This window comes from Sardina pilchardus, chromosome 6 (assembly GCF_963854185.1).
Source record: "Sardina pilchardus chromosome 6, fSarPil1.1, whole genome shotgun sequence".
Lineage (NCBI taxonomy): Eukaryota > Metazoa > Chordata > Actinopteri > Clupeiformes > Clupeidae > Sardina > Sardina pilchardus.
In genome coordinates, this window is record NC_084999.1 from 32,892,171 (window position 1) to 32,915,500 (window position 23,330).

General features: G+C 47.1%; 2 protein-coding genes across 6 annotated transcripts in view; one reads left to right on the forward strand and one right to left on the reverse strand.

Annotated features, from left to right (window-relative positions):
- Positions 1 to 17,190, forward strand: part of tex10 (testis expressed 10) — a 35,706-nt gene extending 18,516 nt beyond the window's left edge. For all 3 annotated transcript variants that reach the window (XM_062539562.1, XM_062539563.1, XM_062539564.1), the window contains 12 exons: positions 932 to 1,163; positions 1,531 to 1,634; positions 2,546 to 2,814; positions 2,945 to 3,068; positions 6,165 to 6,334; positions 8,312 to 8,489; positions 10,723 to 10,811; positions 11,154 to 11,287; positions 14,804 to 14,884; positions 15,051 to 15,220; positions 16,590 to 16,800; positions 16,916 to 17,190. In XM_062539562.1, coding sequence (XP_062395546.1) covers positions 932 to 1,163; positions 1,531 to 1,634; positions 2,546 to 2,814; positions 2,945 to 3,068; positions 6,165 to 6,334; positions 8,312 to 8,489; positions 10,723 to 10,811; positions 11,154 to 11,287; positions 14,804 to 14,884; positions 15,051 to 15,220; positions 16,590 to 16,800; positions 16,916 to 17,011 — 1,858 coding nt within the window. In that variant the 3' untranslated portion in view covers positions 17,012 to 17,190. The remainder of the gene's footprint in view (positions 1 to 931; positions 1,164 to 1,530; positions 1,635 to 2,545; positions 2,815 to 2,944; positions 3,069 to 6,164; positions 6,335 to 8,311; positions 8,490 to 10,722; positions 10,812 to 11,153; positions 11,288 to 14,803; positions 14,885 to 15,050; positions 15,221 to 16,589; positions 16,801 to 16,915) is intronic.
- A 450-nt stretch (positions 17,191 to 17,640) lies between these two features.
- Positions 17,641 to 23,330, reverse strand: part of invs (inversin) — a 31,043-nt gene continuing 25,353 nt past the window's right edge. For 2 of the 3 annotated variants that reach the window (XM_062539566.1, XM_062539565.1), the window contains exons 14-18: positions 22,380 to 22,573; positions 20,893 to 21,280; positions 19,704 to 19,909; positions 18,757 to 18,852; positions 17,641 to 18,647 (exon numbers count right to left, since the gene is read on the reverse strand). In XM_062539566.1, the coding sequence (XP_062395550.1) occupies positions 18,538 to 18,647; positions 18,757 to 18,852; positions 19,704 to 19,909; positions 20,893 to 21,280; positions 22,380 to 22,573 (994 nt within the window). In that variant the 3' untranslated portion in view covers positions 17,641 to 18,537. The remainder of the gene's footprint in view (positions 18,648 to 18,756; positions 18,853 to 19,703; positions 19,910 to 20,892; positions 21,281 to 22,379; positions 22,574 to 23,330) is intronic. The other variant, XM_062539567.1, reaches the window with a different exon arrangement.

Sequence of the window (23,330 nt, forward strand, 5' to 3'; positions counted from 1 at the left end):
CTGTTGTGCCAGATGTCTGTTGACAGCACAATAACTTTAAAGACTAGCAGAGGCATTTGACATCCTGACATTTTGTGGGTGGGGTAAATTCAGGCTGACTTCCAGACTAGGTGGAAACACTCCTCATAATCAAATCTAAATGGCGTGTTACTTGAATCAGATTCTTGTAACTAAAATTTGAGAGTGGTTATCAGGCTACAATAATTGAGCGAAAAAGCCATTCAAATTGCAATCCTTCCTTCCATGTTCATGAAGAGATGTGATTGGTTGGCATTGTTTATGGCTTGCATCAAAGTGATTGATGATGATATCTTGAGCGCTTTAGCATCATCATATCTAGGTGAATTCACTTCTGAGGTACATCTGTATTTTTCATTAGCAAAGGAAACACTCAACCTTACTCAGACACAGCTCAGCTCCTACAGTTGAGAGATCACTCAGCTGCACATTGCGAGGGAAATTTCACTAATTCTTCACCAATGATGCTCAAGGCTAGATTAGAATGCTTTGTCCATAAAATCCATCAAGGTTGTCTGGGTTTCGTGCTGCAGATACAATACTGAAGCTGAAATGTCTCTATCTGTAGACTGAGACATGAAAGGAATCTTAGAATGTCTTGAAAGAAATGAATGTCTTCAAAGAAAATGAACATTATTTTCATTGCAATAGTAAAGTTGAAATGTCTGTGCACTTGCAGACTGAGATCCAATAAAATTAACTGATTTTGGGGGGTGGTAGTGTTGTGGCCAAGGAGCTGGGCATGCAGTAGCCTTAAAGTTGTGGGCTCAATTCCCGGCTTCCACCATTGTGCCCTTGAGCAAGGCACTGAACCCCAAGTTGCTCCGGGGTCAATGTAATCTAGTTTGTGCCTTTATGCTGCAGTGTGTGCTAAATGAATACATGTCCATATGTGTGCTGCTGTCTGCTGTAGGCCAGATGTGGATAAAGGTGTTGGTGTCGGAGAGGAGCTGAGCTCTGTGGAGAGGGTGCGTGGCTTCGCCGAGACGCTGGTGCCTCTGCTGCTGGAGGTGTGGGTGGAGACGGTGGGCACCGACAATGCACACCTGCTCTCAGGGGACGCCATGGTGCTCATGCTGCAGATCCTCACCATCCTGCAGCTCCTCAGGCGCCTGACTCCACAGCACCACCTACAGGAGGAACTGGTCAGTACATTGTCCGCAACCACGTGGAGTTTGCTTTAAAGAGGGGGCAGCTAGTTAGTGTTACTTGAGGATTTAGGTCAAAATTCTGTTCATTTGTCAGACTGAAATAGCATTATTCTCACAAAGGCAAACCAGACACTCATCCTCATTTAAGGCAATCTGTGCTTACTCATTCGCTTACAACTTTAACTTCAGCTGACCACTGAAAAATGTTTTCGTTTTTATATCCAATTTTTATATCTGTCTGGTGTCTGTTGCAGTCTAGAGTACACCACAAATTTGTGGATTAGAAAAGGCTGTCTATAGAAAAGGCTGTCAAAAGTCAATAATAATGTTGTGTGTGTGTTTGTCTGTGTCTTATCTGTAGGACATATGGCTGCGTAACACCTATCTCAGTGACTTCAAGCTGTACTTCATGAAGAACTTCCCCTACGGCCAGCTGGACACACCGTCCCCCCGGCACAAGAAGAGGTGAGGAAGCGTGCGGTCAGGCCAGGAGATGTGTGTGTAGTCCTGTTTACACCATAGACTGGATTACAGACACACAGACTTATCAAACTCCCAAAACATAATGTCCTTGGCGGAAGTGATTGAGAACTTACCTGTAAATAAATAAATAAAAAGATAGAGAAATATGCAATATGGGACTTTTAGCAAATGAAATGGAATTAGATTGTAATGGGGGGGGGTCCCATTTAATGTCAGTTAATTTGCACAAGGGTGTAGTTATAAGCTGATTTGTGTGTGTAAAGCGGACAGCACACTGGCACCAACCTAAGTGTGCTGACGCGTTCTGTCACTTCTGCCACAAAATCTTCAAGGCAAGCATTCGATAAGCAATGGATTTGATTTAGCGGCGCAGGCAGAAATAGCATTGAATCGTAATTGGTGCAGCCGCAGCGACAGTGAGATGGTTTGGTGCTGGTGAACTGGGTTGTATCGAAAACAATGGAATCTTATCCACCTCATTCCTTAACCCGGAAATATGTATCGTTGTATACTGTTTTCAACTTCCGTTCATTCTGTTAACATGTGCGTTCTCCGTAGCTAACTAGATTATGCCTCAACTTAGATTTCGTTCGAAATGTTGACAATTCTGCCCTCAGCATGTATATACTACATCATATATAACCGATATAAAATAGAAAAGTTTACTTTTATATGCGTTATGATAAGTTAAGCACCGTAAACCGTCACGTTAAAACAGATACAATGCAGCTTCGCCGGAAATAGAAAACCGTCTCGGTGTCATGGCGACCCCCATTGTTGGCTGCGGAATGTCGTGGATAGTCACGTCGGTAGTGCCACTGCAGCTCTGCGCCTGTGTGTGGTCTGCGCCTGTGTGCGGTCAGTTCATGTGTGTGGCCCGTCCTCTCGCCCAGCTCCCACAGGAACCGGCAGCAGGCGTTGGCAGGTGCGGGCAGCGCGGCCAGCGTGGAGCCCCTGGCGCTGAACGTGACGCTGTGCCAGGTGATGGTGACGCTCAGCCACCGGGGGCCCGGGCAGCCCGAGGGCCAGGACGCCGACTGGCTCGGCCCCATCCGCAGCTTTGTGCGCGAGACGCTGACCGGCGGCAGCAGGCTGAGCAGCAAGCAGCTGGGAGCCCTGCTGGAGGTGGTGCGGAGACTAGTGGTCAGCCAGAGAGGCCGAGGTGAGGACCGCACGAGTGCGGACACACGGAGGGCTTACAATGGAAAAGTCAGTGCAGGCCCTCATTCTGTGTTTGTGTGTGTGTGTGTGTGTGTGTGTGTGTGTGTGTGTGTGTGTGTGCGTGTGCGCAGCTGTCTCTGAGGACCTCCTCCAGGCGGTGTATACTCAGTACCAGCAGAGGAACCTGACCGTGTCTGTGCGGCTCATGCTACTACGCTTCTTCAGTCAGCTCTACCTAAAGGAACGTCTCAACAGGTACACACATACAGTCATGGTTGAAATTGTTGGCACCCATGCTAAAGTTGACTAAAAAGAGGGATTATAAAATCATCTTTTGCAAATTGATTTTAATGGCTTAAGTAATAAAATGAGGAAAACCCCAACCTCCAAGGACACCAATTTTCTTTGTGAATGAATAATGTATCATAAATAAATGTTCTTCCCAAAATACTGTGGTCAAAAATATTGGCACCCCTATGTAACCCTATGGGAATTTAACGCATAGGGGCAGGCCGTTTTTTATTTTTAAAGGCCACTTATTTCATGGATTCAGGATACTATGCATCCTGATAAAGTTCCTTTGGCCTTTGGAGCTATAGTAGTCGCGCATCATCACACACCCTTCACCATACCTAGAGATAAACATGATGTTTTGTTCAGTTTTGTTCCGTTAGCCTATTAGCCTGCGTGATGCTCATTGAGCTCAATGCAAATCAAACCAGCTAATAGGCTAACTGAACAAAACCGAACAAAACACCATGCTTATCTCTAGGTATGGTGAAGAGTGTGAGATGATGTGCAGCTACAGTACAGGCCAAAAGTTTGGACACACCTTCTCATTCGGACACCCCTTCTTTATTTTCATACTATATGACTATGAGAATTGTAGATTCATACCGAAGGCATTAGAATTATGAATTAACACATGTGGAATTATATACTTGACAAAAAAGTGTGAAACAACTGAAAATATGTCTTATATTTTAGGTTCTTCAAAGTAGCCACCTTTTGCTTTTAATACTGCTTCGCACACTCTTGGCATTCTCTTGATGAGCTTCAAGAGTCACCTTAAATGGTCTTCCAACAGTCTTGAAGGAGTTCCCAGAGATGCTTAGCACTTGTTGGCCCTTTTGCCTTCACTCTGCAGTCCATACGGTGGTTGGAACCAAAGGTCTCCGATTTTGACTCATCAGACCAAAGCACAGATTTCCACTGGTCTAATGTCCATTCCTTGCGTTCTTTAGCCCAAACAAGTCTCTTCTGCTTGTTGCCTGTCCTTAGCAGTGGTTTCCTTGCAGCTATTCTACCATGAAGGCCTGATTCAGGCAGTCTCGTCTTAACAGTTGTTCTAGAGATGTGTCTGTTGCTAGAACTGTGTGGCATTGACCTGGTCTCTAATCTGAGCTGCTGTTAACGCGCGATTTCTGAGGCTGGTGACTCAGATGAACTTATCCTCCACAGCAGAGGTGACTCTTGGTCTTCCTTTCCTGGGACGGCCAGTTTCTTTGTAGCGCTTGATGGTTTTTGCGACTGCACTTGGGGACACTTTCAAAGTTTTCCCAATTTTTTGGACTGACTGGCCTTCATTTCTTAAAGTAATGATGGCCACTCGTTTTTCTTTACTTAGCTGCTTTTTTTCTTGCCATAATACAAATTCTAACAGTCTATTCAGTAGGACTATCAGCTGTCTATCACCCCTGACTTCTGCACAACACAACTGATTCCCAACCCCATTTATAAGGCAATAAATCACACTTATTAAACCTGACAGGGCACACATGTGAAGTGAAAACCATTTCAGGTGACTACCTCTTGAAGCTCATCCAGAGAATGCAGATTGTGTGCAAAGCAGTAATCAGAGCAAAGGTGGCTACTTTGAAGAAACTAGAATATAAGGCATATTTTCCGTTGTTTTACACTTTTTTGTTTTCCACATGTGTTAATTCATAGTTTGATGCCTTCAGTGTGAGTCTACAATGTCAATAGTCATGAAAATAAAGGAAACTCATTGAATGAGAAGGTGTGTCCAAACTTTTGGCCTGTACTGTATTTTAGAATAGAATATCTGCTTGGAAGCAACAAGGTCAACACATAAAAATGAAGAAAGAAAAGAAAATAATAAAACAAAACGTGCTTAATAGTTCTATATGGTTTATAAATGAAAGGAAACATATGCAATACTATATAAAAGGAAACTTATTTATTAATGGGATAATATATTATAGTTAAAGGGGTGAATAGTTATTAAAATGTATATACAGTGTGGAACACATGTTTTTGATACCATGCTAAAGTTGCCTAAAAAGAGGAATATGAACTCATAATTGACAATTGATCTTAAAGTGATAGTTCGGGTTTTAAGACATGAAGTTATATGGGTTCCCTGTCAGCAACGTTGTGCATCAGCAATGACTTACCCCCCGACAGCGTCCTGTGAGCCGAGATCCAGCCGGTTTTTGATGCTGAAGAAAGTAGTCCGGCAAGTTTCTGGGGTCACGAAAGTAAAGTGTTTTTCTTCTCAAAACCATACGTGTTCAAAAGAGTGATATATTTGCACCACAAAAACGTTGTCCAGGAAAAATTCAAACCTCGTTATCACTGCACTATTTTTCTCGATTCCTATCACTGCGCGCTACTGACAGCTGGCCAACGTTTTTGTGGTGCAAATATATCACTCTTTTGAACGCATATGGTTTTGAGAAGAAAATCACTTTACTTTCGTGACCCCAGAAAGTTGCCGGACTACTTTCTTCAACATCAAAAACGGTCAAAAACAGGCTGGATCTCGGCTCACAGGACGCTGTCGGGGGGTAAGTCATTGCTGATGCACAACGTTGCTGACAGGGAACCCATATAACTTTGTGTCTTAAAACCCGAACTATCCCTTTAATGCCTTAATTCAAAATATAAAAAGTAAAAATCAAACCGCTGAGGACACCAATTTTCTTTGTGATTGAAGACTGTATCGTAAATAAATAAATGTTCCTCCTTAAATGTTAGGGGGCATAAGTATTTGACCCCTACGTTAAACTCCCATAGGAGCAGGGGGATTTTTAAAATGTTTTTATTTTTAAAGGCTAGCTATTTCATGGATCCAGGATATCATGCATCCTGATAAAGTTCCCTTGGCCTTTGGAATTAAAATAGCCCCACATCATCACATACCCTTCACCATAGCTAGAGATTGGCATGATATTTTTTCCAGTTAGCCTATTAGCCTGCCTTGATGGAGTGTGACTTGCCATTTACACTGTCCTTTGTCTCTGTATCTTCCCGGTTCTTTTGTACCTCTTTCTTAAGTTGACCAAATTTACACTGGAATTCACTCTCTCTCTCCCCATGTCTCTACAGGAGTAAGATCCTGACGCGCTGGCTGGCTGCTCTCCCTGTGCAGTTGGTGCAGCTGGGCTCCAGGAACCCTCAGCTGTCTGCGCAGATCCTGCAGACGCTGCAGCAGGCGGCCGCCTGGAAGAACAAGGAGCTGCTCAACAGCCTGCTGACGCACGCGTGCAGCCTCTACGGTACGGCCCCCGCCACTCCTCTCTCGCCTCCCTCACGAGGGGGTCAGAGAGAGGCGCCTGGACCGCAGGACGGAAGGAAGGAAGGAAGGGATTAACTAACACTAGTGAAGTTTGGCCAAAGATCTCAGCACATGCCCTTGTTAGTCTGCGTGTGTTAGTGCTATTAGGGTTGGTACTCCTTTAACCAGTCACTATTCTTGACCATCACTCATCTTAGACTGCTCCGACTACTTTCTGACCCCAGGCAAAGGTCGTTATGGATGACCCCTCCTTCAGGTCACCCAGAAGTTTAGCCGCCATGATTGAAGTATCTCAATAGCATTTAATTCAAGTTTCTTAGTGCTCCAATTCTGAATGAAGTTCTGTTACTCCTTTGCTAACTTATTTACAGGTCATCAAATGAGGGGGAAATTAGGGGCTGTGTGTGTGTGTGTGTGTGTGTTATGTACATTGCGTTGCCATGGCGGTGCTGTGGCTTGAGTGTACACTGGTGGCTGGGGGCCTTGTTCTCGCGCGCCCTGTCTCAGGACCTCTGTGTGGCGTGGCGTGGCGTGGCGGGGCTGGGGAGGCCAGTCTTGTGAGAGCCGGTATTGTGTGCGGTGTGCCGCTCCGCAGACTCCGAGGAGGAAGAGGGAGAGTGAAAGAAGAGACTCCGGAGTGTTTTATTTCAGTACTACAGTTGTCTCTTTGTGTGTGTGAGGCCTGCTGACATCAGCAGAGTGCGTCAGTGGCTAATAATGTCTCTATCTGTGATCACACACACACACACACTGGCGCGCGCACACACACACACACACACACACTCACACTCATTCACCGATATGCAGTTCAGGATCACGCATACTTTACAAACAGCATGGATATGCACGCATCATTCAGCTCAGGGAGTCTGGAGTTGAACTAATAGTGCTGTTCACACAGACGCCTCACCCACACATTGTCCTCAGTCCTCCGACTCTGACTCAGAGTGGCATGTATCACTAACGTCCCAACCGTCTTCATCAACACGTAATCAGTAGAATGAGTTGATATGAACAAGGACATGTGCACAAGGAGATGCATTGATATGTTTGTCCATGCTAAAGGAGTGCTTCTCTCCTGGTGTTCCAGGCTGCTAGGCTAGCCCATGGGGACACCACTAGCCCAGGCCCACCCCACGCTCTGATTGGCGTCTCCCCTCAGTTTGTCCGCTCAATGATCAAAAGCCCCCATTTGGGCTAAAAACAAGACGTCTTGCTTTACGTATTCGTAGTCTGCAGTGCTTAAAATGTAACCCTGCAATACTTCACGCTGACCACTAGATGGAAGGCTTTACCAACTTTAGGTGGCACTGTGTATGTAACCCATGCTCTGATGTTTACCTGAGCATTACCGTGCAGTTGATGTTTGTGTGGTAGTGGTTGGAGAGGCTGTCCGAGTGTGAAGAGGCCGTGGCCTCTATGTCTATGTAGTATTGTCAATGAGCATCAGCTATACACTAATCCAGCGAAACACGGAAGTAACGCAGCGTCGCCATTACTGCGTGGCTGGCTGCTAAGAAATTAGCCCGTTGGTTCCACAGGCGGCTGTTGCAGAGGTTAGCTGTCATTAATACACGTCTTAATACCTTATGTTGTTATCATTTATCCAATGTTCCCTTTCTCCAGACATTTTCTTTCCTGAGCAGGATCTCTTGTTAGACATTGTCTGACAGGATGCTTTTGTTGAAGAGCACAGGCCAGTGTCACTCGTCACACTCCGCAGGCACGCAGTAATGGCGATATTCAAGATGGCAGCGCCCATAAAGTTTGCGCTGGATTAGTGTATAAGCACTATGATACTTGCACTAGATAGCTACTAATTAATATCTAAATGAATGAGCACTATGATACTTGCACCAGATAGCTACTAATTAATATCTAAATGAATGAGCACTATGATACTTGCGCCAGATAGCTGTGTGTTGATTGCTATCTAAATGGCTGGCTGGCTGTTCAGACCCGCAGGAGGGCTGTGTGGTGGTGCTGCCGGTGGACTCGCAGCAGCGGCTGGTGCAGATGCTCTACTTCCTGCCCGCCTTCCCCCCGGAGCTGCTGTCCTGCCTCAGCCGCGTGTGCAACACGGGCCGCGTCTCCGCCGCGCTGGCCGCTACGCTCATCCGCATCATCCACCTCAGGTGCGTACCTGTGTGCCCCACACACACACACATTTCCTACACTGCTCAGACTATGGCAAAGCCTGTGGCAGTTGTTAGTAAGACATTTGTGAAAAAAGGTTGTTGTGTATATTTGATAAATGGAGAGCAAGCAGCTGATGGAGCACACGATGTGGTAATGGTTAAGGCGTTTGCTATTAAAGGTAAGGGCCAAGAAAGTAAGGCTTAAATCCACTGGTCATCCCAGTCAGTCCAGTCCAAACCATGAGCACCCCCCCCAAAGCATGTGACTACGCAGCTTTTTGGATGCAACCAAGATGGAGTGCAAAGGCCTGTGATAGTTTGAGCCGTAATACAGCAGGGAGTGGATCAGTCCCCCAGCACATCAGCACATCCATGAGGACACGTTTAATGACCCGCAGATAACCACACTGGAAAGCACCGTGAACTGGGAAGCACTTCCAAATCCTGCCCAATCTCAGAGGGACACTATGAACACTCACACACACACACACACACACACACACACACACCAGCCAGTTAGTCTGTTCTTTCCCAGGAAACTTTTGCCAGAATTCATGTGGCCATCTTGTACGTACAGTAAGTCAAAAACCTTGGAAAGTGTGATGGCTGAAGAACCTGTGCCCAGTAATGGTGCGTGCCAACCAGAGTGGAGCTGAAGGTCTGCTGTATGCAGAGCAGGGCATGTCAGTCCGCAGAGTCTCTTGGAGGCATCCGTCTCCACCACATCATTCCACACGTTCCTGCAGTTTATTGTCCTTTTGAAAAGGAATTTTCTGCCTCTGTTCCACGTGAAGGAGGTCATGATTCATGCACGTCAAGGATTCAAAATCACCCATTTTGGCCACACCTTTTTCAACCCTGGGTAGACACACACGCTGGTGTGTCTCAAAACTAAGGCACATCAATTCCTTAGATGCAGTGCACCGGTGTGTGTGTGTGTGTGTGTGTGTGTGTGCGTGCGCCATGTGTGTGTCTGTCTGTCTAGATGGGTGCGTCTGTCTGAAGTGTTTAGAATGCCTGTCTGTTGTCCACGCAGACCGAGAGGAGACAGGCTCAGTGGAGTTTGCACTTCTAATCAAATCAAACAATTTAGCCAATCACCATCACAAGCGGAGCTTCAGAGGCGGGACGGTTCTGCCACTTAGAGCTTATTGGCCGTGACCGGCAATGATTACCCGTGATTGGCCATAATGAGGTGGAACAAAGCGGCCAGTCAGGGAGAAGAACTGGACAGGGCAGAGGTCATCAAACACCTCAGTTATATGTCTGTATTTAGGCACAGGCTAGCTGGACGCGAGGGAGTGTTTGGAGATGCTTCTGCATGCTTATGTGTGCGCGTGTTTGTGTCTGTGTGTGTGTGTGTGTCTCTGTGTATGTGTGTGTGTGTGTGTGTGTCTATGTATGTGTGTGTGTGTATGTATGTGTGTGTGTATGCACGCAAGAAAGTCTATTAACAACAGTGCAACGCAAAGTTAATTCAGTGTCCTCAAGTGCCACACGCGCACACACGCACACACAGAACAGCTAGTTTGCGTAAGGAGGAGTGTGATTGACACAATGTTCCAGTGTGAACGTCACTACATGCTGAGAGTCCCAGGGCTGTGTTGTGTGTATGTGCGTGCGTGTGTGTGGCTTTTTGAGCTTGTGTGTGTGCGCAGTCCCCAAAGAGGATGTGGGTTTGTTGTCTGTTGCCCAGAGTCATTATGGTGGTGCTCCATAGCCCTGTGTGAAGGGAGAGGGAATAGAGGGGGGGGGGGGGACACACCGACTGAGCACAACTCTCAAATCTGAGGACAGAAGCCTGTAGATGGCAGTGTTACATTTGAACTGAACCCTCGTGTGTGTGTGTGTGTGTGTGTGTGTGTGTGTAAGAGCGAGAGAAATCTGAATCTGGTTCATCACAGTCTGCTCTGGTCCATTTGTGCATGACTTGAATGGAATGAGTGTGTGAGGTGACGTGAGCAGGACTGGGCCTGGGATGGGTGGGTTGTGTGTGATGGGTGCTCCAGCCGAACCCCAAACACTCTCACAGGCACCACGGTCGCACGTCACCACAAGTGTGTGTGCCCTGGGAGTGTGTGTGTTTGTTAAGGATCCGTCACATGTGAAATATACAGTCACCTTGATCCTGGAAAGTTTGTGTGTGTGTGGGGAGGGAGTGTAGAATTGTTCTTGTAATGAGTTAATGTATTTTTTTGTGTGTGTGTGTGTGTGTGTGTGGGTTGGTCAGATCTTCTATAAGTGGATGGACGAGTAACTGGCAGGAAGCTGCTGTTCGAGATGTGGATTACCTTAGCTTCCTGTTCTCCACCCTCACAGGTACGCTCGTACTCACTCTCTCCCTCTCTATCTCTCTCACACACACTCTCTCTCTCTTCCTCACAGGTACTCTCATACACATTCTCTCTCTCTCACTCCTTCTCTCTATCTCTCTCTCACACACACACACACACACAAATACAGTTTAGGGTAATAAGAGTTCAAAGCCCTGGGAGTGTGATTCACTTGATCCTTACTCTCCTTTGTCCTCTGTATTTACACTCTCTCTCTCTCTCTCTCTCTCTATTCTCTCTATCTCTCTCTCTCTCTCTATCTCTCTCTATTCTCTCTCTCTCTCTCTCTCTCTCTCTCTCTCCCTCTCTCTCTCTCTCTCTCTCCCAGGCTTCTCATCTGATGAGCTGGCGGTGCTGCAGCAGGCTGATGAGGATGCCTTGTCTCCGCCCTCTCCTCTCTCCCCCTTCAGCGTCTACCCCACCCCCCTGGAGCAGTTCACACACCACTGGGACATTGTGGAGGTCAGTCGCTCTCCATCTCTCTCTCTGTCTCCAGCTCTTTGTTGTTGGTGTGTTTGTATCTTTCTTTCTGTGAGTCTCCTTGCCAAATATAACTTGGATTAGGTCATCCTTAATGCCTTCAATGAAAGGTTTAATCCAGCTTACAAGTTCACTTCCAAAAAAAAGTTTGTGAACCCCTGGCCATTTTTTTTAATAATCATTGTGGGGAGGGGATGGAGTTCAAGTTGGTCTCTATGAATTGACTTGAGACATTCACGTGTGGCAGCGCTATAATGAATGAAGTTGAATTGAAAACATGCCACTGCACAGTCCTCCAAACTCTAGCTCCAGATATGGTGGAGGATGGACGTTGGTGCCTTGACTTGGCGCTGCTTTAATCTTTATGCAAATTACAGAGCTACAATGGAGAAACAACACAAGGTCAACAGCTGACTGACAAAAAAAACCCCTTTGTATGTTGGAGTGGCCTTGTCAGAGTCTCAACCTCATCCTGTTGTGTGGACCGACCATTCTTAGACCCAAGGTTTACGGACTGGAAACGTCTTTGATGCGAGCGGAAGTTTTGCCAGGGTTCACTTATTCTCGTCCTGTGGTCGTGGTGATGGAGCGGAGCGAAAGGTCCCCTCTTTCCCGCGTGGCGCGCAAACCTGTTGATTGGCTAGAATGGCTCATTTCTGGGCCTGAGCCTCGAGCTTTGTCCTCCACTCTCAGAGCCAGGGCCGTGTGAGCGAGAGGGTGGAGAGCTCACTGAAGAAACGGCCACAAGGAGCCGTTTGCTGAATCTGACAAAACGTGTTTTGGAGAAGGCGTCCCCACTGTACCTTTAAATTAATCTACAACTCCAGGTGACTCCAGGGTTCATACGTTTTCTCTACAGGCCCTTACTAAACACACACACACCGAGAGAGAAAGAGAGAGACACACACACACACACACACACCGAGAGAGAGACACACACACACAGACATCCACACACAGGGAGAGAGCGAGAGAGAGAGAGACACACACACACACACACACCCCTCACACCAGCACCTCACTCCCTCAGACCACAGCCTCACCCTCGCGGCCCTCTCTCCCCGGCGCCCTCCCACAGCATTGGCTCTGGAGCAGCTTTTCCTGTGGAAGTTCACCTGGACACTTGGAGAAAGTTTCCCCCCCTCCCTCCCTTTCCCTCCCTCCCTCTCTGGACAGCAGCACGTGCACACGGGCCCCGTGGTGGCGGTGAGTCAGAGTGCGGCGGCTCCAGGGTGCGCATTAACATTCCGGGCGCCCTGCGCTCTCAGTTGTGCCCCTGGTGGAGGCCTGTGTGCGCGGCGCAGGGGGGACGTAGTATCGCATCACGCCGGTCAAGCCATGCTCCATATTTTAGAGAGGGGCTAGTTATCAGGGCGCTAGCAGACTGACACACACACACACGCACACACACACACACACACACACATATTTCAATAAGAGCTGGTTATCAGAGAGCTGGCGGACAGACGCTAATGCTAATGTTAGCCAGCGGACATGATCACACGCTGACATTTTACACGCAAATTAAAACCCAACAAAACGCTGGCCCCAGGCATGCGTGCGCGCACACACACACGCGGGCACACACATAATTCTAATGCGCACAAACAGCGTTAATTCAGCTGTACAATTACGTCTGGACTCTCATCTCTGTGTCCAAGTCAATCAGGCTGTCCTGGCGGGGAGATGGGATGGCATCTCCATGGTAACGGTGATGAGAGGGATAGAATGCCAGCAGGTGAGACTGATGGAGAATAATGGATCTTAATGAGGAAAAGGAGCAGGCTGCCTGTCTCACACACACACACACACACACACACACACACACACACACACAGTCCTTCTCACTTTAACATCACCCTAGGTGTCTTCTGTAGCTAGTAGACTTTTTGGTTTCAAGCAGATTTATAGCCACCTATGAATTAGTGTTATGGTATTTAATATGTAGTCTTGGGCCAGTACTAAATCAGTCTTAGAGGAGCAGCGTCACATTTCTGCTGGATGGATGCTGGCAATATGTGCATACAAACAAACACACACACTCACACACTCACAGACTCGTACTTGCACACACTCGGAATCCCCTTCATTTATAAAGTTTAAATCTAAAAATGAAGGCATTTATAGTCAACATAACTGAACTTTTTCTCATTGCAAATATGTATGGTTGAGTGAAGTTTATGTATTTGTGTGTGTGTTGCTGTGTAAGTAGTTGAGGTGTAATCTGTGGTGTGTGTAATCCTTGTGTAATCTGTTTAATCTCAGTCTAATCCCGTTATTTTGATTAATGCTGATAATAACCGTCCGTGAGTGACGTCCTCAGCCCCCTAATCACATCAAGCCTAATATAGTTAGACCTATTAGATTACACACACACACACACACACACACACACACACACACACACACACACACACACACACACACACACACACACACACACACAGAAGTATTTATTGTTTGTGCGGTGAAAGTATTAAAGATGGGAGAGCGATGCCAGGTGTCAACCTCCATTACCTCTGAGCTCTTTGTGCTCCTTTGTGTGATTTCCCCTCTTTTGCTCATCTCAACTGAATGGCCAGTGGTGTGTGTGTGTGGGCGTGTGTGTGTGTGTGTGTGTGTTTGTGAGAGAGAGCAGGGGCTGTCTTTGTTCCAACTGTGTCTGTGTGTGTGTGGAGGAGAGAGTGGCTGATGGAAGTCCTGATGTTTATTCTATTCTGATGCGTCCGTCTCCTCGTCCCGTGGTCTCCACATTCCTGACCTGCGCAGCGCTGGCGTCTGCAGTGTCCAGTAAGGCCAGTCGGGGGTCATGTGTGCTGGAGCGCTGGGCCCAGGAGCCAGAGGCCAGCAGCAGGCACCCTGACCCCTCCCCGCTAGTGTCCAAGTCCACGTTTTTGTAGATAGCTAGTTTTGACTTTTTGTAGATGTATTTTGTCACAGGAGACAGATCCACTTAAAGCGACGATGGTTATTCTCCATATATACCATACAAACAGAGGAAAGCACAAGTGTGTTTGCTGAGCTCGGTTAGAAAGGCCCTCAGTGATGTAACGCTCATCTCCCTCTGGAGCTAATTCCTGGTATGATGTGGGTCCTCGCCTGTTGCGCTCTTTTCGCCGGTTGGGCCCTGAAGCCCAGCTCAGCTGACCTCATGTCAAGAAATCTGCTGCCACGCCAGTTTGCCTCGCAGAGATGGCAGAAGCAGACCGGAGGCACCCCACGCATATCAGGGATCTGCTTAATTGGAGACCATGCAGAGTGGAAGTCCCAGCCAGAGACAAGTAGACTGCAGTGTTCCCTCATTGCTTGAATTCTTATAAACTGGCTTCTGTTTGCGTAAAGGGCCAAACCAGGACACTGCAAAAACTTCAACATGTGAAATAGTGATGGTGAATTTTGAGTGCAAATGTTTTGCTGCCCACAAAGCTAAAGTGTTGAACCATTTGTACTGAGCTTTTGGCTCATTTTCTTCCCCGTTCTCGGTCTTGTCTCCTACAGGAAGTGTGCCACTGCTTATCAACACTGGGCTCCAACTCACAGTGCTTTGATATTCTCCAGAATGGCATCTGTAAGAACTTGGTAGGTGTGTGTGTATGTGCGTGTGAGAGAGACAAAGGGTGAGGTCTTCACAAATAATATATGTATGAGTGAGGTACAGTACCTTGTTGTATGTGTTTGCAGTGTTCATCAATGTGTGTGTGTGTCACTGGTGGTTGGTGTATAGAGATCCTCTGTGTGTGCACAGGTGGGATTGACCGTTATGCCGGACGGTGTGTGTGCGGCTGTCCTGAGGGTGGTCGCCCGCCTACTGGATCTGAGTTTCCTGCCCAGCGACACACTTCTACACTTCCTGTCCGACTGCTGTCTGAGCATGCTCAGTCTACTCCTGCAGCTGGAACACAGTGCACACAAAAGGTACACACACACTCTCTCACATTCACACATACACACATAAGCCCCTTTTCTATTAAATAGTTAATTCGCTTAAAAACGATGCGCATCACAAGTTAGTGCGACACATGATGGAAAATGACTTTCTAATGTCGGTTTTGTCGCGAAATTCGCTCGCTAGATATAAATCGATATAAATGTGATGGAAAAGGTTTGTAGCGATATAAGTTACTGTGACGCCTGCTCAAGATGTTCACAAAGTCAGCGCTAAAATCTGAATTCTGTCTTGCGCATACAAAGACGTTCACCTCACAATAGTGTACCATTCACTACCTTTGATGAATACGCTAGAAGTGTTCCATTCGCTACAACTGTTGATGGAAAACCATCTAGCGCAGTCGAAAAATGCATTAACAGGGCTTTGATGACATCATTTTGACTCGCTAGAATTGTTCTTTTGAATGGAAAACCGTCTAGGTGCTTCTTTTGTCGCTAAAAGATAATTCACTAATGCCCTTGAAAATCTGTTGGAAAGAGGACTATAGATACACACGCACACACACTCACGCACACACAAAAGGTACACACACATACTGTACATACACACATACACACTCACACACACACATTCACGGTCATTCACATACACGCTCACACACACTCACACTCACATAGAAAGCCATCCTCCCTCTCCTCTGTGTGTCTATTGCACAAGACTCTGGTGCTCTGGCGTAACCCCTGCTGGAGTGCACTGTTATGATGTGAACATGTTCACGAGGACATAATGCTTGACGTTGAGCAGTTTGCCAAATGCCTGTCCCCTCATGAAAAGCAGCCGCTTTGATGTTTGCTACACTGCATATTTAGAGTTCATGCCTGTCATCAGCTAATCAATCAACAAGTCGTTACACAAACATGTGGATGTAGCTTGAAGCAAGACTCATGCTTGCGTCTATTGTTGCTGATTGACATGTAAAATTGACCAATTCACTAAAGACAATCTGCAGCAGCAGGTCAGCCCTGCATTTCGACTTTTTCAGCTTTGATGTAGGCAGGCACAGTGTGCTTGAGTGACAAGAAGCCTTGTTCCGTTGTCAGTGTCATTGTTGGATTAACAAAGTTTAATTACGCGCATCCATATAATTAGGGTGCAGGACCAAAAATGTACGGTTCAAAGAAAGGTGAAGATCCACACACTGGAGAGCTCCCAGCAAAGTTCCTTTTTTATTAGTTTTTAATTGTATTAGTAATTTTATTAGTAACGTTACTAATAAAAAGGGACCTTAGTGTCAATGTTGGAACTGTTGTTTGTGTCTGGGGGCGGGCCTGACTGGGTGTAAGTCTGTGATTGGCTGGGGCAGGTGTAACTCTGTGCCCCTGTGTGTCCTGATAGGGAGGCGGTGTGGGGGGCGTGCCTGGCGGCGCTGAGCGGCGTGCCCCGGCTGCTGCGGCTGCTGCTGCAGTCCCTGCGCGTGTGCGACATGTGTGAGGAGGAGTTCCCGCAGCTGGCGCAGATCCTCTCGCTCCTCATGCAGCACACACACCTGCGCAACCACATGGTGACCAACGCCTCTCTGCTGCAGCACATCATCCAGGAGCTCACGGTACACACACACACACACACACACACACACACACACACACACTGAAAAGGTTTGTTTCAGTAGAGATGCTATTGACACCAGAGTTCCTAATGCTGTGCTCCTTTGTGCTTTGCAGCGCTACTGTGGAGGAGAGTCTCGTGAGCAGTGGCTGACCGACCTGCTGTACTGCTACAGTGTCACTCTGTCTGGTCACCGTGGTAACCTGTACTAAACCCCTCCCATCTCATGACTTCTGCCATCCCCCTCCCATCCCCCATCCACCTTTGTCTCCTTCACACTTGGTGTGTTTTTTTTCTTTTTGTTTTGTTTTGATACTTATTTCTTTTTTTTTTGAAAAAAAGGGAAAAGTTTTTTTTAACAAAATAAATGAGTAAAAAAATGGACTGTGATTGAGTTGTGCTCATCATTTAGGTATTGAAACTATGTTTTAATTAAAACACCATACATCGCACTTGACTTTTAATTTAAACAGTTAGGTGAGGTCGAGCTAGTAATTCATCTCTGATTGGGAGAGAAGCATCTCAGAGTGGCGATTTGACAGAACATCCCCACTCAGGAATATTTACTACTGTTGACTCTACCACCATCACTCTGATGTTAATGTCTAATCCATTCAGAACAAGAGAGCAGTGATTTCATAATGTCACACCCCAATGTTAAATGTAGCATGACACATATATATCTATATAATATATAGACAAGCAAGCAGGCTTGAGCTGTAGCAGTGGTGGGCATGTCCTTACTAACCCCACTCACTCATGCCATATCGCTTCACTAATACAGTATGTTGGATCATGTACTTGTTCATGTCCTGTATATTCTGTCTGTCAAGTAAACAGCTTAGAATTAGACCATTTTATTTTATTTTGTATTTTTTTTACAAAGAACTATTTGGACACATTTTTACATTTTTCCAGCATTGTTCCACACCTCCATTTTTGGTAGGTACTGGAAAAAAACAAAAAAACATTTGCTACAAAACATTGTATATTTGAATGAAGACATGTTCAGGCTTCTTTGTCAGTTTGGGATGGACTACACATTGCAGAACATGAGTGTGGGGAGATGTGCAATGGATTGAGCTGAACATCCCTTAGCTCACATTGTGCGGAAGGAGGGCCTTGCTGCACATGAGGCCCAGTTGATCCATTCCCCTCAAGCCCAAACAACATGTCCATTTACACCTTTCATTTCTCATTTCATTCTGGTGGGTCCAATAACATGACTGCATGTCACACTTGTCATAACATGCCAGGGAGGAGAAACAAACTATGACATTACCAAGATACGTCTGCACAGCAGAGAGGGGAGACAGGCATGCAGGTGAGAGAGATGGGGGCGGGGGGGGGGGTTACATCAGGCAGTGAACTGTCTTCAGGTGCACCTGCCAGTGGTCTCTGTTTAGTCAGGTGTGTGTGTGTGTCAGGCACACGGAAGGTGGGCCATGTCTGTATTTTTAACCCCATGGCCTCCTTAGGTTGTCATGACGACAACACTTTCCAGAGACCTGGGAGACGGCCAAGCCTCCTATGTGGCACACACACAAAAGAGAGTCTGTCCGTGCGTCTGTGTGTGTGTGCGCGCGTGCTGTTTCAAAATGAGAGTCTTGCACAGGGCAACACCTGCAGCTCTTCAGGCGGGGCCGTGTTGGCTTAAGGGTGGTTTTGATTTGGGTTTGGCTGTGTGATGTGGTGGCTGGGGGAGCGGGCCCCTGCGCTGCGCTGTTCTCAGGTCAGCTCAGTTCTTGGTCCGGCTCTGCCGCTGTGCGTCCTTGCTGAGGGGTCTCATGTGGTACGAGTACTGCCTGGCCGGCGAGGAGTCCACACGCACACACTCCATACCGCTCACTGCAAGAACAAAAACACACACTCACACTCAGTTCTTGATCTCGCCCTGTATATCTGTTGGCTCAGTGTGTGTGTGTGTGTGTGTGTGTGTGTGTGTGTGTGTACTAACATGTGCTGCTGTTTTTAAGCGGCAGGAGCGAGTAACTGGAGCTGTTTAATGGCGTCGTTATTCTGTTGAATCCACCCCTCCTGGTTTGTGATCCCCCTAAACACACACACACACACACACACACACACACACACACACACACACACAAGAAAGTCAAATGGCATGCGGAGCCCAGAGGAGATGAAACGGGTCCACTCATCCACACGTGCATTTAAGAGGATGACTCCTGGCTGCTCATGCTCTTCCACACACGCTTAAGGTGAGACAAGTGGACTGGACTCTCACTGTAATGGTGCAGGCAGATACGGACACACACAGGCTCTCCTTTATAAAGACAGATTCAAATCTTCAGTGTCTGCCAACACAGCCAGGTGGGGAACAACCAGCAGAGACAGAGAGAGTGGTGTGAGTGTGTGTGTGCGTGTGTGTGCGTGTGTGTGCGACAACACCGGCCATCCCCTTTGACAGCTTTGAACTTTTCAAACCAGAGGGATTGGGAAGGTACACGTCGGTGCTGGTGTGTGTGTGTGTGTGTTTTGAGTGGACAACAGTGAGCGGTGGTGGTGGTGCGGGGTGGTCTGCATGGCTGCCCTCAGTCATCACCTGCTCATGTGTGCTGAAGGTCAGTTGCGTTTACTTAGCCAAGATTTCATTTTCTCTGCTTTATTACACGTGTGTGTGTGTGTGTGTGTGTGTGTGTGTGTGTGTATGTAAGAAGTCTCCTATGGTTTAGCAAATCAAACACAGAAAGGGTTGTCAAAACATTTTTCTCACACATACACACACACACACACACACCTTAATACATATCTATCGTGTGCATTCAAGGGAATGATGGCGATCGATATTCTGCAGAACACACTCACCATAGATATTCAGCAGAACACACTCACCATAGATATTCTGCAGAACACACTCACCATAGATATTCAGCAGAACACACTCACCATAGATATTCTGCAGGACGGTGGACTTCTTGGCGGTGCTCTTGGTGGGCGGGGCTCGGGGCTTGGCCCTGGCTTTGGCGCGCGCTTGACCGTGAGTCACGGGCCGCTCCCACAGCAGCTGGACCACGAGCGCGGTCACCTCAGGCGGCTCCACACGCCTGTGCCTTCTGCACAAGACCTCCCTCAGCAGAGCTCTGGTGCGATGCCTTCAACACACACACACACACACACACACACAAATTAGCTTGGGACAATGATCCATGCTGCACACTTCCACAAAGCACTTCCTGGGGCTTGACCAATGATTGGCTGGAAGCTCTCATCTGAAGTGTCCACACGTGGTTCAGTCCATCTCTCACGACAGACTCTCCATAAGAGCTGCTGGGGGCCGGGATGAGGAGCCAGCTCATGTGGCTCAAGATCAGTACTGCCGCTAGTGGATCCTGCCATGCTGGCTGGGCAGGAGAGGTGGAGAACGTTGGCATGGTTCATTTGGATCGGGCTAATCCTGTCAGTGTACACGAGCTACTTTGCCTTTCTGGATGTTTTAGAACATGCGATCAAGACCTCTCTCTTGATCGCTTCATCACAGCACAGAATGTTGCACATACCGAATGTTTTTGAAGTATGTGAGTTACACTTAATGTTGGTTCACACACACACACACACACACACACACACACACACACACACACACACACACACACACACACACACACACTTCCACTCTATAGATGGCATAAACAGTAGCAGATGTTTCGTTCCACACACATTTGTGCTGGCAGACCCTGGGAACCCGTGTGTGCGTGCGTGCGTGTGTGTGTGTATAGTCGTATAGCTGTAATTATTGCAGGAGAGGGGAGCTTCTGGAGTTTATTAGACCGGCGCAGCGGGGTGCCACTGAACTTTTCGCCTCTCGTTAAAGCGCTCTCTCTCTCATTCACGTCCACGCACAGACACACACTCTGAGGTGTCGATGGCCGACGGCCAGACCTCTGTGGGTCCGGGCACATCTGCACCCCATGTGGGCACACCCAAAACATAGGTCTCCCTTAAACACACATGATTATTGCTTACCCTGTTCATCAAAAACACATTGTTGGTTTATTGTGTGTGTGTGTGTGTGTGTGTGTGTGTGTGTGTGTGTGTGTGTGTAGGGACGAGGGGGTCCACATATGCCCATGTGTACCTTCTCCAGGCGCTTTGTATCATCTTGGCGGCCCGGTTCCTCCTCTGCTCCATGTCTCTCTTCCGTCTCTCCCTCTCCATGTCCGTCTTCCTCTCTCTCTCCCTCCGGTACACCCCGTCCCTGTCCGTGAGCCGCTGGCGTGCCGAGGCTGAGGCTGAGGCTGAGGATGAGGCTGAGTGGGGATTGGCCGCGCCGCTGGGGCGGGATGTGGCCACCCTGGGCTGAGGCTGAGGCTGAGTCTCGGTGCCAATTGGAAGCTGGGGTTTGGCACTGCCAGGGCGACTTGAGCCGGCGGGAGAGAGGCGCTCGGAAGCCACCACCGCCGACACACACATGGCTGGCACACACACTCTCGCCCTCCCAGACACCTCTTCGGTCTCCACACCACCTGAGCAGGACACACACACACACACACACACACACACACACACAGTAAGATATGAAATATGAAATATCAGGGTTCAGACATCAAATCTTTTTCAGGGAGAAAAAGATGGAGCAGCAGAGTGCACTTCTGTCAACAATTCAGCGACTGCTTCACTAAATTCCCCACCATAACGTCTAAAAGAGAGAGGAGTGCCACTTTAACATTCAAATAATAATTCATAGTAGTCATCAGGAGAGTGTGTAGTCTGTCAAAATGTAGTTCATGTAATTGCAATTGTAGAAAATAAAAGGTGACATTTCACGTCTTCCCATTTTCCCCTATTTTGACAAATGATTATTCTGAGGGGAAATACAGACTACTGTGTTGACCAGGTTCAATAAATAATAGCAGTACACAGAAAAATATGCAACCACATTTACAGATTCATGAAGGGAGTTTTTGTTTAACATGCTCAGTCTCCCTGTATTTTTTCTATTCTAACTACTATTCATGAAATGTGCTTCTCCTAGTCCTGCTAATGAACACAATGGCAGGCAAATGGAAATGGAGTTTGATGCTGTTAATTTAATGCTACAGGCTCCTGTTTTTCCATTTAATCAGTAACTTTTGTCTGGAATACGACTCTCTCAATATGCATTTGGTTACTTTAAATGAGCTCAGTGAGATATCCTGAGACAAACGCTATTGTGACAAAGCACCAACTCACACCCAACCCCCCATAGCTCTGCTTTCATTAGTGTCTTATTTTATGATCATTAAGTCAATTCCTTTCCCCCCCTTATTGTTTATGCCACAAGCCACACATTAAATATTGAACTGAAAATATGGAAGAATTTTAAATTCCATTAAAGACATGTCATTATTTCTGTGGCTTATCCAACATTGTAGTCTCCATGCTGTCACCTGTGCATCAATAGGTTTTGCATCTATTTAATGCTGTACTGTGAAAACAGCTGTTGTTGTAACCTTGTATTGCTTCACGTCACACAGAGCTTGGCTTTTGGAAGAATAGAGTGCAAGTCGAAACATTTCTGAGGTACACAAAAATACTGACATCCAAACATAAGGAAGGATGACTCTCAGGAGCATAAAAACTGACCTTGCTGAGATTGAGGCGACTCACTTTTGCGGTGTTGTGCTCTTGAGGCTCCTCTTTTGGACGTGTCTTCAGCTTTCACCCTTCTCTTCCCGCCCACACTAGGGGCCTGATCAGCCAATGAAAGCTGCTGATCCAGCGATCCAGCCAATGAGAGCTGTTGTTCAGCTTCTCGTCTGCGCTCCTCTTCCCTTTTTCTAAACGAGAGAAGACCTCTTCAATTCCTATGCAGGCACTCACACACACACACACACACACACACACACACACACACACACACACACACACACACACACACACACACACACACACACACGCACAACACACACACACACACACACACACACACACACACACACACACACACACACACACACACACACACACACACACACGCACAATACACACACACACGCGCACACACACACACACACACACACAAACGCACAACACACACACACACACACACTCCCAAACAAATCAACTTGAACTAGACAGGTAGGAAAGCAAACATGTCTTAGGAGATGAAGACAGAGTGACTGAGTGTGTACACGTTTCCCTGCGTGTGTGTGCATGCATGTGTATGTGTGTGCACACATGCTCGTGTGTGTTCATTCATTCTGTGCACTGACAGATTCCAAATGTCATTCTGCGCTGAGAGTGTCAGCTGATTAGTGGAGGGATAGAGTGAAGAAACAGAGGGAGACAGAGATACAGAGTAGGAATAAGTGATGGAAAAAAACACCTCCTACGCCATCTTACTACCAAAGTAAAATATGCTGGAAATCTAGAATAGAACCAGTGTGTGTGTGTATGTGTGTGTGTGTGTGTGTGTGTGTGTGAGAGAGAGAGAGAGTAGATCTTGCAGTGAGTGGACCTGATACAATGGTGTGTGGACCTGATAAGTGTGAATGAGCATGTGGACCTATGTTCACCTGTACATATGTGTGTGTG